This window comes from Propithecus coquereli, unplaced genomic scaffold (assembly GCF_000956105.1).
Source record: "Propithecus coquereli isolate 6110/MARCELLA unplaced genomic scaffold, Pcoq_1.0 Scaffold236, whole genome shotgun sequence".
In the NCBI taxonomy this organism is placed as follows: Eukaryota; Metazoa; Chordata; class Mammalia; order Primates; family Indriidae; genus Propithecus; species Propithecus coquereli.
Genome location: NW_012147908.1, coordinates 1,557,259 through 1,576,349, shown reverse-complemented (window position 1 = coordinate 1,576,349; position 19,091 = coordinate 1,557,259). Strand labels below are relative to the sequence as shown.

General features: G+C 35.5%; 1 protein-coding gene across 1 annotated transcript in view; it reads right to left on the bottom strand.

The window, feature by feature from the left end:
* Positions 1-19,091, bottom strand: part of NR3C1 (nuclear receptor subfamily 3, group C, member 1 (glucocorticoid receptor)) — a 151,259-nt gene that overhangs the window by 55,491 nt on the left and 76,677 nt on the right. Inside the window, exon 3 of the mRNA XM_012645780.1 lies at positions 323-486. Within this exon, the coding sequence (XP_012501234.1) occupies positions 323-486 (164 nt within the window). The remainder of the gene's footprint in view (positions 1-322; positions 487-19,091) is intronic.

Here is a 19,091-nt window from a genome sequence, read left to right as displayed (position 1 = left end):
GAAACCAACTAGCTTGTGGGAATCAAAGCTCATAATTCTAACACAATGACCATTATGTTACTGCCCAAACTTAGCACCATCACTTCACATTATAGCACTGTCTTACATTGTTACCTTCTGCTCCCTGACCAAACTCTCTTGCATCAATTTATACTTTACTGTTTTATTCTAGTTCTGCATGTGTGTGTTTAAAATACCCTCCTCTCCCCTCTTAACTGACATCTGCCTTAATGGGCTTTGCATATAATGAGAATTTCAAAATCCATTCTGAGAAATGGGAACCAAATAGAGGGAAAATAAAACTCTTCAAAACACACACTACCTTCCACTGCTCTTTTGAAGAATACTTTACAGCTTCCACAAGTCAAGACTCCATAATGACATCCTGAAGCTTCATCAGAGCACACCAGGCAGAGTTTGGGAGGTGGTCCCGTTGCTGTTGAAGAGCTAGATGGAGGAGAGCTTACATCTGGTCTCAGTCCGGGGCTAGAGAAGGAGAAAAACAGTGTTGGGATTTAACTGTCATGACTATCAAAGGAGAATCAAAATACAGTTCTCTTAGTTTCTCACTCCACAGTCAGCATGGTCACACTGAACTCTGGCTTCAGGTACTACCAGGCACTAACATGTCCCATCTACACATACTCAAATAGTGTTATATTCTTCTTTTATACAAAATTAAGAATGAAGTCATTTCTTCTGAAGTGTCCCCAAAATGGAATGATGAGGTTGTGGTTTATGTAGCAATTATCATTTTTAGTTGCTTGGGCTTTATTTTTATAATCACCGTTATTAAGGTGTCACTTACATACAATAACATTTATTATTTTCTAAGTGTATAATTCATGAGTTTTGTTACATAGTCATGTAACTACCACCACGATGAAGAGAGAGGGTATTTCCATCACCCCAAAAAGATGCCTCCTACCCCTTTAATTGCTTAGGACATCGATTTTTTTCCCCTCATTTTAAGATCTTATATAGGCATCTTTCTAAATACAATCGAGTCTCATTACAGTTATGCCCACGTCTTCTATTAAAGAGTCAAAATCGTTTTACAGTCTTAGAGTGTGGTCCTACATCTCTCATTCCTAATGTCATCCTAGCTGAAACCACAATTTCTTATGACTTAGAAAAGACTAATCCAGATACATTACTTTTATAAACTTCCTGTCTGGCTTGCAATAAGACTGGATAAAGCTAGTCTTTCAACAGCGAGGACCACTCTGCCCTCTCCACTGAATGAAAATACACCTTGAGGACAAAGATGAAAAATGTGAATCTGCTTCTCTTTTCATTTTGTAAACTTCTCACTACAAGAGTACAGGTAGGTTTAGTGTTTAATAGTGTTTAAAAGATATATAATTTGTTGTTTTGAAAATTTTCAACCCTCAGAAAAAGTGAAAGAATTGTGCAATGGATATTTACTTTTTACCTGTATTTACCAATTCTTAACATTTTGCTACATTTGCTCATAAAAATGTACTTTAATAAACCAATGAAACAGTGATCCTTTTAATACTGGAGGAAAAATTAATTACTGCATTTCATATTGGATGATATCATGATTTCTAATATTGTATCTTCCTAAGGAATTTTCATGCTGACTTTATTTTTTTATTTATTTTTCATTTCAGCATCTTACGGGAGTACAAATGTTTAGGTTACACACATTGCCTTTGCCCCACCTGAGTCAGAGCTTCAAGCATGTCCATCCCCCAGATGGTGCACACTGCGCCCATTAGGTGTGAATATACTCATGCCCTCCTCCCACCTGCCTGACACCTGATGAACAAGCGCCACATGTGCTCACCATCAAATTGGTATTAACTGATCAATACTTATGTGCACATACAGTAGTAACATTCATATACCACGTTTTATTAATCCTCTCATGTATTGATGGGCACTTGGGTTGTTTCCACATCTTTGCAATTGTGAATTGTGCTGCTATAAACATTCTAGTGCAGATGTCTTTTTTATAGAATGTCTTTTGTTCCTTTGGGTAGATCCTCAGTAATGGGATTGCTGGATCAAATGGTAGCTCTGCTTTTAGCTCTTTGAGGTATCTCCACATTACTTTCCACAGAGGTTGCACTAGTGTGCAGTCCCACCAGCAGTGTATGAGTGTTTCTATCTCTCCGCATCCACGCCAATATTTATCGTTTTGGGAGTTTTTGATAAAAGTCATTCTCACTGGAGTTAAGTGATATCTCATGGTGGTTTTGATTTGCATTTCCCTGATGATTACAGAGGTTGAACATTTTTTCATATGTTTGTTGGCCATTAGTCTATCTTCCTTTGAAAAGTTTCTGTTCATGTCCTTTGCCCATTTTTTAATGGGTTGTTTGATTTTTTTGAATTCCATATAGATTCTAGTTATCAGCCCTTTATCAGATATGTAGCATGTGAATATTTTCTCCCATTCTGTAGATTGTTTGCTATTGTGATAGTTAACTTGGCTATGCAGAAGCTTTTTAATTTGATCAGGTCCCATTTATTTATTTTTGTTGCTGCTGTGATTGCCTTTGCAGTCTTTTTCAGGAATTTTCATGCTGACTTTAGAACAAAACTGTATTATGTATTAATAGCTAAAAAGAATTTCTATCCTTCTGCTTATAGTTAAAAAGACTGCCCATTCCTTTTTTGATCATGTGTTCTTAAGCAGACCTTCAAAAATATGAACAGTAGCAGCAACCTGTTGATTTTGCAACTCTACATATTAAAGAATGTTTATCACCTATACAACAAAGTTCATAACCATATCATTACCTCTCTTAGAACTTTTAATTTGTTCTCTAAAAGAGATGGCATTTAGGAATAAACTTAGATTGGGTGTTATCTCTTTGTCAGCCTTTATTATTGCTTGCTTTTGTTTATGTCAGCCAATAACAGTACGAAATCTCAGTTACAAACATGTTTAAACTAATTCACAGAGCAAACTAACAAGATATTGTTTTAATTATCAATCTGGTTAGAAATTATATTTATAAAGTAATAACTTTTTTGTTGTTCTGTTTAGGAATGAAAGTTAAAAGGTAATAATTGTAGAATGATGACTTCACTTATAAATGTTAAGTAATTAAGCCACTAAACCCAAAACCTCCACCTAAATTATCTTCACAGGGAGCTTCCTGAACCTTGCAAACTGTCTGCTTATCTAAGAGGCTTAGTCAACAGGACAGCGTTCCCACCACCCCAATTCTGAGAATAGGCCCCAGGGCTTCACATTGTTCTCTGAACACTGTCAAGAAGAATTTCTTGATGTTTCCGTATCACAAGGCATTGATTACCTGCTAGATTTGGGCAAGTGGACTGACTATTTATTGAAAGCCTATAATAAACCAGAATAACCTGAAATGACTCTGCTATAGATCTGGCACAAGCCACCACTGATTAATGGAAACTGGTGACTAATGTAGAAGAGCTGCTTTGGGCCAGAGTTTTACAGAGAAGTAGGAAGGTCCTGGAACAGTGAACAGAACGGTAATGTGTTGGGGAAGCATAAACTTCCCTGGCTTCTGTTCTGAAGATGCTCCTATTCCTGCTCAGCCAATCTCTGTCACCTGACATCTATTTTTAGGGACTAATCAGTTGCTTGTATATTTAGTTTATGGAAAATGAGTACATAATTTAAAGGTCTGAAAGGTAATTCTGTAATGTTTCCTCAACCAGTTTTATACACACACACTGTATGTATTTGGATTTTAAATAGTACTTTATAGTACTTTATAGTTTTAGCTCTCAACCCTGTGCAAAGATGTCATCACTCTTCCTGAGGTCGTGCAGGCAGTGGCAGGTGGTTGATTAGGGATCCTATCTGTGGTTAAACTGACCTGTTTCAGATCCCAGCTGTTCAGACCCCACTTAACAGCTTCTGTGGCCCTTGGTAGAGGTATCTACTACTTGGAGCCTCAGTTTCCACATCAATAAACTAGGAAGGACATCACCTGTGTGTATGTGTTGTGAAAATAAGATACCAAAGCAAGTCTAGTACATAGTTCCTGCATCTAGCAGGTAGTCGATACATGCTCATTCTTTTCCCTCCTAGGAAAACTGAAGATTTTATGAATAAGCATTACATAAGTAAGTGGAAGGTAGTATTAAGTCTAAAACCTAGGGCAGTATTCCCAAATTCTCACTTACATGTTAGAACATACGCAAAACATGTTTAGGCCACTCAGCTGTGAGCTACAGGTAACAAAAGGGAAAGTAAAAACTAAATGAACAAATGGATTGATAGAACAGTAGCTAAGAATCTGGACCCTAAGTCAGGCTTTTGGCATGCCTTCAGGCAGTGATTCTGGGCTACATCAGATAAGAACTGAGTACATGGAAAGCTGCCAGGTGTACCACAGACATCAATGGAAAAAAATCAGTTTTTGTCACACAAATATGAGGATTATGATGACTTATAACGAACACCACTGGAAGAAATGGATGAATGCTAAATGATATTCGGTTGCAGATGTGACCCTGTGATATTGCTATAAGGACTGGGGTACAACAGAATGGTTAGAACTCAAGGAAAACCATATGGAATTGCCATCTTTTATTAAGGATACATGGCAGAAGAAATGAAAAGTATACTATAATAAAAGTGCATATTTCACCCCCTTTAAATGGGAAAGCTAAAATGTCTGGGTCTTAAGGGCATCATTATCTGTAATAGTAACTGATCAATGTGTGTTTACAGCTGTGCCAAACGTTCTGAAGATGCTAAGAAGTTCAGAAGTTCCATTATGAACTGACTATACTAGGATGTTTTCTTTTAAGTGAGGACAAAATGGTTGTTCCAGGTGAATACTTGAATGCTGTTGGTTCCCAGTGAGAATGGCAAGTGTGCTAGACACTGAGTCAGTCATTCCTGAGGCTACTGAGTTTACGTTAGAATTGAGACAGACAAAAACATGCATAAAGCTGAGTATTTCTATTTAATTTTCTTGCAAGAAATGCAATTGATGAAAGGAGGATCATGGATAAAACAGTCATGGACATTATGAAAGTTAATCATATAGCTTGAGAAGCATGTAAAATATGTAGGTAAATTCCATTCATTTGTTCAGCAGACACTTCTGGCACCTGAATGCCAGGCACTGTGAGGATACAGAGGTCATATCATACTTGAAATGATAATGAAACTTTGATCTACGAAGGAATAGCAGAATATTTTTTAGCTGCCTCCTGTGTCACAATACTACTAGAAAGAGAATCAGCTGTACAGACACGGGTTTGAATCCTAGCTCCAGTGCTCTAATAGCTGTGTGACGGTGGCTAGTTGACTTAACCTCTTTGAGTCTGTTCCCTCATTAATACCATTTTTAGGGGGTCTTATGTAAATCATATAGTAGAGTTATTAATATATAAAGCACTGGTACATACTAGGTGATCGTCAAGCAATAGGTCTTTACGCTACCCTTTTTATCTACTCCACCCACCCCTAACTCCTCCTTCCCTCCTGGAGAATCCCAGAGAAAGAGGGTGCTATGTCCTTCCCCGTCAGCCAGGGGAAGGTTAATGCTCCTCCAGAAGCTTAAGTTCAAATATTATAGATATTCTTTTTTGACACTACACAAAAATTCAACAATTTAGTTTTTTAAAGTTTAGTGTTGTAATGTGGGATCTGAAACCGTATCAATGAACTTTTGATAACATAACTCTGTTACATTAAAATCCATTGGTCTATCTTGCACTTTGAATGGATCTTTTACCCTTGCATGATTTTGCAATATCATGTGTTAGTCATTTGTAAAATATGGGTTCACTGAGTTATGCAGATCTTCCAAATGTTGACACAGTTCACTATATAAAAGAGTCACGTTTGTCAAACTCATAGTGGCAGATATAAGTCTTCCAAAATTCTAATTTTTGTTTGAAACCTATATTTTATCAATTGGCAACAAATACTGTCAGTTATTTTCCTTAAAGTGCTATATTTCCTTCAGTAATTTTTGAGAAAACATCTGCCAAATACCCAAGGTTGAAAACCATAGTTTCTCTCTCCTGGTATTCCATTAAAAAAAGTGGCTTGTTTAATTCACACCTTAATCTTACACATGCTTTTCTTTGAGACAGCCATCGAATGCTATAAGCAGTATAAGTGCTTTATGCATCTTCCCATTTTGTCACACAGATATTAAAAAGACACATTTATTTGGAGCAAAAATATTAATTCTTAACATTTTTGCTCCCTCAAGGATATTAAGTGGAAAACTTTCTTTTTCTTTTCCTAATGAGTGCATGACAGTGAATACAATGACTGTTATACATTAAGATGCCAACAATTTGAGTCATCTTTGCCTTTGTACCATCATTGCAAATGTAAGCACAGTGAAATGGTAAAGTATGTATTATCACGAAAATTATTCTAAAAGGGTCTTGGGGATCCCAGGAGTCCATGGAGCAGACTGTGAGAACTGCTGTTTTGGAGAATAGTGAGTGAAGACTCCAAAGCAGACAGGCTACAATTTATAACCTAACTCTGCAATGGAGTAGCTTGGTAACTTTTAATTTCTCTCAATTGCAATTCCCTATTCTAACTAGAAACAGTAATGTACCTGGCAAAAGGATATAATATTGCTTACTAAATTAGAGGCTCCCCCCACCCCCAGGTTAAGAGACAGAGATGCCGAACTATTACTAACCCAAATGGTGTGGTTGGCATAGCCTTCAATTTAAGTGAATTCAGTCAACAGTTTTTCAGTGTAATACAAAAAATCCATTTGGGAAAAACAAAAAGGATATCACCTCAGAAAGCAAGTATTAATTAACATGCAAAAAGATCCTGGAAATACAACTGCTACAAATGGATTAATTTTTAACAACTATAAATGGAATATATATTCATTGGCTTGTCAGTTTTTGTCCAAATACCATAAGGCAGTGGTTCTCAATAGGGAGGAGTTTTGCTCTCCAGGGGATATTTGGCAACGTCTGGAGACATTTTTGTTTGTCATAACTGGGGAAATGCTGTTGGCATCTAGTGAGAAGAAGCGAGGGGTACTGTTGAACATGCTACAATGCACAGGACAGCCCCCACGACAAAGAATTATCCAGCTTCAAATGTCAATAATGCTGAGATTGAGAAACCCTTGCCATAAAACTTTAAGCGACATAAAGTGGAGAAAAAAAGAAAATTCAACAATGACCATAAACATTTTAAAACCTTCTAAACTATCTTTAAAAATGGAGTAACTGCTCTACTGAGGTGGTCCTAAATAGCGTTTCATTCAAGACAAGTCTAATGAGATTCAAAACAGAGCTGAGGCCAGGGACTAGACAGGCCTAGTTATCAATGACAGGATTAGTGTGAATCGGTAATTTATTTTTCCTCTAACACTAGCACTAAAAGGTGGTTTTTACACATTAAAGTCACCTGTACTTTTCTTATCTTTGTTCATTAGGAAAAATGTAAATACTCAGCTGTACACACCAGGTGATCATACTGCCCATTTATCTCTGCTTTAGCTAAAGGATGACTGGGGTTTTTTGATGATAAGCTATGGAATAGTTTTCAAATCAAATAGAAAAATACTTTAGGGGAAGGCTTTCATAATATTTCTATTAAATGGTTTTAGCAGAATGCATTTTATCTTATTTAGCAAGCAGAAAAAAAAACTGATTATTCTCTTTGCATTTGAGAGGTTTCTATTAGTTTCAACTTTGGGTACTTTACGACAGTTCCTCCAAACTATGCTGCTGCCTTTTTTTTTTTTTTTTTTTTAAGAGATAAGATCTTGCTCAGGCTGGCCTCAAAATCTGGGCTTAAGGGATCCTCCCACCTCAGCCTCCCCAGTAGCTGGGACTACAGGCACGAGCCACCATGCCACTGTGTATCATTTATAGGACTCATCCTAAGGAGAGGGTTACAACAACAAAACCTACAGACCGAGATAATTTTCAGTACAGCATAAGTGAAGGAGTAGATGTCTTTCTCAGACCTCTGAGACACCAATGTCCTGCCACTTAATGTCTCTGGGCTTGGTTTCTTTATCTGTAAAATGAAAATCTTGAATCACTAAACTTCAAATGGGCCATATATTCTAAGGTGAGTTTAGTGATGGAGAAATAGGGAAGAGTACACTTGGATCTGTAACAGGCTTCTCTGGTCCTGTATATTTATTTACATGGAGAGAGAATATGGTCAACTTATCTATGCTTCTTAAAAGTATAATCTGTTTCACAGAAGAAATAATGTATTTCTTTCTCACTGGAAGAATCAATCCTCAGTCTGGTCATTGTATTAGGTAACTCAGTTCCTAACAGCTGTGTCATTTTTCACTCTTCAAACCAAGTGTCAAAGATGGAGGAAAATAGAATAAATCTTGTAGATCCCAAGCACTCCCTTCTCAGGTTGTGTGTTCTCTGTTTTGTTTGCTCAGGCCTGCAATAGGTGACATGAGTTTTAAAGAGGGGCAATGATTGATAGATAGTAAGCAGAATATTAAGACCAACGGTGGCAAGAACGAGTGCAAATTTTCATTACATGGTTATTTCTACAATGAAGACCTGATTTTGTTTCCATCTAATGCTTCCTCACTCTTAAGAGTATACAAGGATAATATATGGTTTGGGACATATAAAATTATAAACATTACATCTTCAAAGAAGGCAAGAACATGTTGGAGACAATGTATAGTTAATTATTGCCTTCTTCCAACAACGTATGTCACACGTCTTTGAAATGCCACTTGTTTCTACCTCGAGTATGACAATAACTTATTTCTAAATATTCCTTTCTTAAAGAGATTTGAATTTCTCTCACTATGTTTAGTAACCCTGACTTAAATGCAGAGGTTTTGCCAATTCTGACCCTTTTCTCACATCCCATTTATTCCTCCCTATAACACTATGTCATGTACTTTTTCCTTCCAGTCCACTCTGACTGCCACTATCTCAATGCATGCCCTCCCTCACCTCTTGCCTTTACCACTGCAATGGTGGATACTAAGTAGTCCTCCTGGCTCTTCCTTCTTTTTCCATTCCATCCACCATACTGCTAAAACTTTTTTCCCCATCATGATTAAAAATCTCAGGGGCTTCTCCATTATATATAGTGCAAGCTCAATATGGCTCACAATGTTGTTCCTCTTTCATTCTCCAATCATATGTCTTCCCAGTCCTCTACACAAACCATTTGGTTTCTTTATCATTTCAGGGATCCCGTATTCTATAAATATTTGTTGGGCCTACTATTAATATTTGCCACATTTCTCCTGGGAGCTTTTGCTAAGATCTCTTCCCCTAATCTGGAGTGTCCACCATGGTATTTCTGATCCATGATAGCATCTAGACTCCCTAATTCATTGCCATGTAGCACTTTATACAGATGACTCTGTTACCTTTTTTTTTTCCCTTTCTTTTGAGATAGGGTCTCCATCTGTCACTTATGTCAGAGTGCAGCAATGATGTGATCACAGCTCACTGCACCCTTGAACTCCTGGGCTCAAGTGATCCTCCTGCCTTGGCCTCCCAAAGCACTGGGACTACAGGCGTGAACCACTGTGCCCAGCCCTATGTTACGTTTTGATGTATATGTATCCTGTTTCTACAGTAATTTCTTTTAGGTAGGGCCCATGTCTTGGGCCTCTTCATGTCACCAGTATCTTGTACAGTGTTCAGTGTATGTTATTTTTTATTTAGCTTATTTATACTCTATCTGTGCTGCAAAAGAATTTGAGGCTGCTAACATTGTAGATATTTATGAAATTATACCTAGAATGTAAGTATCATCTCACCACTACTAGGCACTACTACTCAAGTTCTTTCTTTATTATGTATTATCCCATTTAATCCTCTCCACAGACGTATGAGATGGGCACTATTTTCAACATTCACAGATGAGGAAATAGATTCAGAGTTGACTTGCCTAAGGTGACACAGTAACTAGAAAAGTCAGGATTCAAACCCAGGTCTTTTCTGACATCAATATCAGTGTTCATAACTAATCTTCGCCCTCCTCTACTATAATAAATGTCAGAACTAAGAAGCTGAGATATATCCAGGTCTTCAAGTTGATGAACAATGCTTTCTACTTTGTCGGCTGAAGCTTGATGTCTCAGTAACATAGAGCAAAAGGTAGCAAAATTCCCCTTCCTGCTTTCAATCATGATCTACAAATGAAGATTTCTGCCCAAATACTGGTCAAATAGGTAAAAATATTTGCCTTAAAAATGTGTCACAATCTGTTTGACTAATTTTCAAATGTTCTACAAACTTATATATATCTCATATTGCACAATTATTAATAGTTCCTAAATCCTACAGACAAAAGAATAAAAGGAAATGGAGAACAGTTGTCTATATTCGTATTTATTTTAGTATAAAGGAAGGAAAAAACCCTCAGAACCAACCTCAACCTCAGTTAAGGCTACACATTCTTTCTTCCCTCAGTTAAAGGCCAAGGCTTAATTCTTCAATTTTTAGATTCTCATATTAGTGTGAGAACTTCTTGGTTTCTCTGTCATGCCAGTCTACCAGACGAGGTTTTTTTGCTATATAAATTTTCCCCATGTGTGTGGGTTTTTTTTTTTTTTTTTTTTTGAGACAGAGTCTTGCTTTGTTGCCCAGGCTAGAGTGAGTGCCGTGGCGTTTTCCCCATGTTTTTTGATTTCACACTTCAGTTCCTAAATATATGATGAAACAATTTAAAGGAATAATTTTAGGTACAGTATTCCCCTTTTATCTGTGGTTTTGCTTTCTGAAGTTTCAGTTACCTGCAGTCAACTGTAGTCTGAAAACATTAAATGGAAAATTCCAGAAATAAGCAATTCATAAGTTTTAAATTGCATGCCATTCTGCATAGCGTAAAATGGAATCTTGTGTCCTGGGACATGAATCATCTCTCTATCCCACTAGCGTATCCACTCTGTAGATGCTCCCTACCCATTAGTCAGTTAGTAGCCATCTCTGTTATCAGATGGACTGTCATGGTACTGCAGTGCCTGTATTCAAGTAGCCGCTATTTTACTCATTAAAAATAATGACCCCAAAGCACAAGAGTAGTGATGCAGGCATACTGTTACAATTGTTCTTTTTTAAAAAAATTAATTATTGTTAATTTATTACTGTGCCTAATTTATAAATTAAACTTTATCATAGGTATGCCCAGGAAAAAAACATAGTATATATAGGGTTTGTCACATCCATAGTTTTAGGCACCTACTGGGAGTCTTAGAACATATCCCCTTAAGATAAGAGGGGACTACTGTATTTAGTGGAAACACTGGTAAACTTGTCCCTAGAAAAACGAGGAGGAAAGAAATAAGAAAGTACTCTTTAGAATGATGTAAAAATTATTCAGTGGACATCTGCAATACAGCCAGTTAGATGAAAAATTTTAAACTGAAAAGGTTTTTTAGTAGGTAAAACAAAATGCCTCTTTCACAAAAATAATCATATCAGAAACTATTGATTTGTAATTCTATATGCTAAGCTACACAGCTAGGTGATTTACATAAATATATTATCTCAAATCATCCTTCCTACTAAGTCTGTTTTCGAAATGAGAATACAGAAATTAAGCCATTTGTTTGCCCAAAGTCACATTGTAAGGAATGACCTGGATTTGAATTCAGCTCTGCCTGATTCCAAAATTCAGGCACCTCATCCTCACGACTGTTGCTTGGCAGGGACCTGCATGGTAATATCCATTAAGTTTGATAGAGTTTCTAAAGATTATATGGGTCAACAAGTAGATAGTTTTGAGGTAAAGTTAAACATCAAAATTTGTTTTTCTTTCTCCTGACTATCCTTGGTATCATAATGGCATAGAAATGATGTATAATTAAAAGATACAAAGTATCTAGGTCATTTCCTTTTTTCTTTAGATCCTTATTATGTCTTTTTAAATTAGCATACTGGCATTCTAAATTAAGATAATGTCATGCTAGCTATTAAAATACTAAATTAACATGGAGACCACATACCAAAAATACTAAAGTAGAAACAGGAGTGTTTTATATAACATCAGTTTTGCCCTTAGAGATGCTTTGAAGCACATTATATGTTTGACTAATATATTAAAGCCTAGAATTTTGAGGGATGAATTTAATTTTTCTGAAATATAGTGCTCTACTAAAGTGTCAGGTTGGGCATATATGATGACATGAATAGTATTTTAGTACTCTTTTGGAAAATGCTTAACAGTTAATTTAAGTAAAATGAACTTCATATTATACAGCCTGAACTAAAGGGAGTTAGTTACCTAAACATACTACCACTTTTATACATAGAAGATTTATATCTATTGACCAGAAAAAAATTATGGGTGTAAATTAACATGTCATCTTATGTTGAACAGATTGATAAAGCCCAAAATTTTCTAGTTATTCAATTTAAAGGGCACTAAAGTACCATAATTTACACATTTAACTTGACTATATAATAATAGCTACCATTTATTTAGCATTTCTTATGTGCTCGGTGCTTGATCTACATATTCTGTAATCCTCATTACCACCCTAAAAGTAGATGTCACTAATCCCATTTGACAGACGCAGAAACTAAGACTCAGAAATGTTAGGGAATTAGTCCCAGGACCCTATATAATAAGTCTATTAAGAGGCATAGTTTAAATTTGATTTCAAGATTCCAAGCCTGTTGCTGTTTCATTTTTAGCACATGCCAATAATAAACTTTTGGCTTTCAACTGTATGGTAGATTAAATTAGAACAATATTATAATGATGATAACTACAGGATGTTAGAACTCCTCTGTTTCACAGACTAAGGTCAAATGATACCCAGAGTAATAATAGATATCGCAGGTATAAAATTAGTACTTTTTGCCAGTAACCAATTTATTATTCATTTATCCTGCATTCTCCAGCTATAGATAAAAGGGCTGACTACATTTTAAAAAATACATGTGAATTGTTCTAAAATTCAGTACTTTCCTGTACTCTCAGAAGATCCTCTTGGTAAATTACACAATTAAATATCAGTCAAAACACTGAAAAAAAATATTGTGTTGTGGTGGACATAGAGAGTGGATTAGTAGACACTGGAGATTTAGGAGTATGGGATGGGGGTGAGGGATGACAAATGACTTAATGGGTACAATGTACACTGTCCTGGTGATGGTTACACTGAACGCCCAGACTTCACCACGACCAACCGCAATATATCCATGTAACAAAACTGCACTCGTACCCCCTAAATACATTTTTAAAAATATGGCATTGTATATAATGCAGAGGGACTCTGATATTTGCCAACATATATTAATACATTTTCTCAATATAATTCATAACAACAGAGTGATAAGCAATGAAAATTATTGTGTAGTTTCACTTTTGCAAATTTAGCAATAGAAAACAAGTTTTGGTTTTGTTTTCTCCATAACCGAAATAAGTACAGATTACTGTTGGTCATTTTACAGTGTTCATTAGAAAAGTAACATATGTGTCTTCCTTCTAAAATGGCATCTACTAACATTTGAGAAACCATATGGTAATAGAAAAAACTTTTAAAGCAAGTGATGATGTGATTTTTGTTTTAAAGTTTTAGGGATACTCTTCAGAATGTAAAACTTGCAAGGGCAGAAACAGGCAGCACTTTTTTGAGAAAGAATAAATGGTAACTAGTATTGCAGTGCGAAACGTGCAATCTGGAAGCCTTAAAATTGATAAGCATTTATAAGCAAAATAATAGTAATTCTACTTGCTTTTAATCTTTTCATTTAACCTAAAATACTTTATAGATTTAAAAGTAAAACCAATACTGTATTCTAATTTATTTTAAAAGTTCTGTCAAAGTTTGTATCTTCATAAAAGTATTGCAAAAATTGTTATTTTTAACTAAACCAAATCCCTTCTTGAAAAGAACATGAATGTCAGCCATTAGAAAGCATTTTCAAACTTCATTCTTACGTAAACAGTTCTGCCTGCAGGAAACAGAACCTGCTGAAATACCACCACAGACTGGATACTCCTATCTAACGACACCTGCAAAGTCTAAGAGAAAAGGAATCTTTGAAAATGAAATCCTCTGTTTAATATTCATTCATTCTTAGAGACAGGTCCCACTCTGTCACCCACGCTGGAGTGCCGCGGTGCAATCATAGCTCACTGTAACCTTGAACTCCTGGGCTGCCTCAGCCTCCCGAGTAGCTGGGATTTCAGGTATGAGGCACTGCTCCTGGCTCTTGTTTTAAAATTTAAATATTACCAAAGTTATTTTTAGACTTGTTAAAGTTTTTTGAAGTGAAACAAATCCAACAAAGAATTGCAGGAGGTTTTTTGGCGGGGGTGGGGAAAAAAGGAACAGATAAAACAATGACTGTGACAAAATTTTCATCCATAGTTTAAAACAGAACACAAAACATCTACCACCTGACAAAACATGAATCACAAAATTGATATTTTAAGGATACGTCATTAATTTGTAGCATAAATAGCTGGCAATCGAGACTGTTTCACTGTTGATAAATGATTCTCCCACATTATCCTTTTTACTGAAAGCTGACAAGTGTTCAGAACATTAAAACAATACATCACAACCTAAGCTATTACCTGTTAGTCAGTGTATGAGCTTAGCTGTACCAGGATTATGTTAAGACAGTTTGGACACTCTGAGTGTTTTTTTAAAACTTATCCATCACTTTCTATAAGAACCACATCTGAGCTATAAGAGTACAGAGACCAATAGAAAGAGGAAAATCTTTTAAAATTACATTGGAAGTGCTTAGCAAAAGTTTCCCTAGTCAGACTGAGGAGGAAATTTGCCTCTGTCCCTGCCCTCGAAAATGGGGGCAAAAGGGTATATAAATAGTCTCTGAGAAGCCATCTCTGAAATATTAATTTTTCTCACAGAGCCTAAAGAGAATTAAATGATATAAAGGAAAGGTTATTGTGATTTCTGAAATGCAGCATAAACCTCAAACCTGAAAAGAATGAGAAACAGTGACTTAGGGAAACTCACACCTTCTTGCCACTGCAGGAGGTAGTTGAAAGGACTGGTTGACTCTTTTTGGGCCAGAGGGTCCCATTTTGAATAGGAGGCAACTTGCTTCTCTCCCTGCTAGCATCGACACTTAATATCATATACAGTAGAGTGGTACATGCCAAGGCAATTCCAATTGTAGGCTTGCCCCATTTTTCACTTATGTGGGAAAAGAAAACTGAATAAACTCAATGCGGCCGTGATCCCTACACTGAGGAAAGCTCCTTACTGTATCCATAAGCCCAAACTATTTTTTCCTAGTTCATTTCTTTATATCTAATCCATAATCTACAAAATCTCTAAGACTACTGCCTTAAATTCACTTAGAAATGTACTAGACATAATAAAAAAAATTGTCAAATGAAGCTAAATTAGAAGATACTCTTTAAATTATAAAAGTTATATATATTTAGTTTAAATTAGAAAATAAGGCCACCATTCTGTTAGAGAAAACCAGCACTTTCATACATAGCCTTCATATAAAAAAAAAAAAAACCTGCGTATATTTATTTTGGGGATAACATTATAGGTGACTGTTTTATATCCTGCTTTTTATATGTGAGGCACTGATCATTTATTTTTACTTAACATTTTGAGAAAAATTCCTCTGTCAGTAGACAATATTTTATTACATGATTCTTTAATGGTTGCAAAGTATTTAACTGTAACTTACTATTCCCCCATTATTGGTCATTCTTTGTTTTTTCACTGTTATAAATACCAGTCATACGCCTTTGCAAACATCTGATTATTTCCTTAAGTTAAATTCCTAGAAAGGCCAATGGACAGTTTCAGGGTTTTCCACATGTATGTTAAGCTGCTTCCTTCCCCTCCTGTGCTCCAGGAAAGTACGCAAAGCTGGGCACATGCATTTCCCCACATTAACTTCTAAAAGAAAACAAATCTGGTGAACTATTAGTTGATGAACATTGCCTACTTTTCTATTGGGTGTTTGTCTTCTCTTGATTTGTAAAATTGTTTTAGATATTAAGTACTTAAATACTTAGTCCACTGAGGACATATCTATAAAGCCCTAATTTTAAATCAAAATTTAAAATATTTCAAGTCCGATGGTATAAGCTGTGATGTTCAGAGCTCTTAATGTTGCTCACATGATACTTTTTAAAACCATGTCACTGTTTTAAGTATATGTGAGCTTGAAAATAAAGTGACCAGCCAAATGTAGTTCTGGTTAAAGATGCTATATTTAACACATTGCTTTTATTTTGGCTTCCTCCAGAACCCAGTAAAATGAGAGTAATAGCATTTGTTTTTTTAAAGTCATAAACCTCTAAGAAGAAAGGCAACAGGAGACGAGATATACCAGCAACAGTTTACAAAGGTAGAAAATAGATGCACAAGAGGGATTGTTGGTTTCCTGTGATCTGTTAAGTTAATGGCAGGGAAAGCTAAGAAGCAACCCAATTAATATGACAAAGCCTCCAAAAGGCTCAAAAATTTGGGGTAAAGGTAGGGGGTCAAATCAGGAAGACTGGTTCAAAGTCTGTTTAAGAACATTTATAGGTTTCTTCTTATAGAAACAGCAGGTCAAGTTAAGGGTGCCAACCTGCCTGCCAAAAACTGTTAGATAAAATGTATTTTTTAAAAAATCCCCTTGAAAGAACCAGCATGCTGACAAAATGATAAAGAATAGGCTACAGCTAAGGGAAAGCACCCCAGCTACCTGTGCTCTAAGAAAACTTACAGATTTGGGTAAATTTGAGTTTCAACTAAAAGGATAGAAAATCCACTAGAAAAATGGACAAAAGAAAACTTATATAGATACTTTACAGAATAGGAACTCCAAATGGCCAATAAACATATGAATAAAGTTATTCAGCTTCATTAGTAATCAAGAAAATGCAAATTAAAACCACAATGAAATACCATTACACGCGCACCAGACTGGCAAAAATAAAACATTTGAGCATAAAGAATGTCTAAGTTTAAAGGGCACAATCACTTTGGAAGACGGTTTGGTATTATCCAATAAAGTCGAAGACAAGAATATTCTAAGATCCAGCAATTCCACCGCTAGACATGTACTCATAAAGAAATTAATACTTGTAAAGAAATTAATGTGCATATACAGTAAAGTGTATATGAATGTTGGCAGCAGCATTTTTTGCAGTAAACCAAAACTATAAACTACTCAAATGTTCATAATAGTGGAATGGATATATAACCATCGATATATCTTGCTATCTGTGAGGATATAATTCTGTACAGCAATGAACAAATTAGTTATATATTACAGTATGGATAAATTGTACAATGTTGAGTGAAAGAAGATGCAAAATAATACATATAATATTCTATTCATAGAAATTCATATAATCTATTCACATGAAATTCAAAAACATACAAACTAAGCTATATTGTTTAGGGATGTGTGTGTTTGTGTATATGTATAGTAAGAAAAGAATTACCATATTTGTTAGGATAGTGGTTACCTCTGGGGAGAAGGAGCAAAATGGGATTAATCTTGTGAGGTCATACTGGGGGGGCCTCCAAGGTGCTGGCAATATTCTATTTCTTGTCCTGGTTGGCAGTTATACAGTGCTAGCTTCATAATTATTCATTTAATTGCATATACAGTCACATGCCACATAACAACATTTCAGTCAATGATAGACGGCATTTATAACTATGGTCTCATAAAATTTTAACGGAGCTGAAATATTCCTATCACCTAGCGACACTGTAGCTGTTGTAATGTTGTATTGCAACACAATATTCATGTGTTCGTGGTGCTGTTGGTGTTAACAAACTTAGTGAGTCGCCAGTGACTTAAAAAGTATAGTGCATACAATTATGCACAGTACATAATAGTTGATAATGATAATAAATGACTATGTTTCTGGTTTATGTATTTACCATGTTATACTTTTTAATCTTAGAGTATACTCCTTGAACTTACTTTTTTTAAAAAGTTAACTGTAAAACAGCCTCTTCAGGCAAGTCCTTTAGGAGGTATTCCAGAAGAAGGCATTGTTATCACATGAGATGACAGCTTTGTGCATGTTACTGCCCCTGATGATCTTCCGGTAGGACAAGATGTTGAGGTGGAAGACATGATATTGATGATCCTGACCTTGTGCAGGCCTAGGCTAATGTGTGTATTTGTGTCTCAGTTTTTAGCGAAAACATTTAAAAAATAAAAAAACCTTAAAAATAGAAAAAAGCTTATGGAATAAGGATAGAAAAATGTTTTTGTATAGCTGTACAATGTGTTTGTGTTTTAAGCTATTACTACAAAATAGTCAAAAAGTTATTGAAGAAAAATTTTTAAAAATAAATTTAATGTAGTCTAAGTGTACGGTGTTTATAAAATCTACAGTAGTGTATAGTACTGTCCTAGGCCTTCGCATTCACTCACCACCCACTCACTGATTAACCCAGAGCAACTTCAGTCCTAGAAGCTCCATTCATTTTAAGTGTCCTATACAGACGTACCAGTTTTTATCTTTCATATGGCATTTTTACTGTAACTTTTCTATGTTTAAATATATAAATACTTATCATTCTGTTACAGTTGCTTACAGTATTCAGAACTGTGACATGCTGTACAGGTTTGTAGCCTAGAAGCAGTAGCTATACCATATAACCTAGTTATCTATCTAGGCTTGTATAAGACACACTGTGATGTTTGCACAATGATGACATTGCCTAACAACTCATTTCTCAGAATGTATATCCATTGTTAAGCAACACGTGGCTGTACATGTGTTTTATTCATTCTCATTATGTATGGTTGCATAGTGAAAACTTTTTTTAAATTCAAAATAAAATACATAGGAAAAGAAGCACATAACTTAATCCTGACATTACATTCCCTGCTACAGTCTTTGCTGATTTCCTTCCTTTTGCTGTCTACATTTTCTCTTTCTGAAACTCCAAGACTAGTCCTCTGATTGTCTCATCCTCTATTTTCCATCTCTGTCCTTTTGCTTTTATTTCTGGGATATTTTCTTACTCTTACTTCTCCTTATTGAGCTTTTTATTTTTGCTATCATCTTCTTAATTTCGAAGAGTTCAGTTTTATTCTCTGAATTTCCTCCAGAACCCAATAAAATGAGAGTAATAGCATTTGTTTTTTTAAAGTCATAAACCTCTAAGAAGAAAGGCAACAGGAGACGAGATATACCA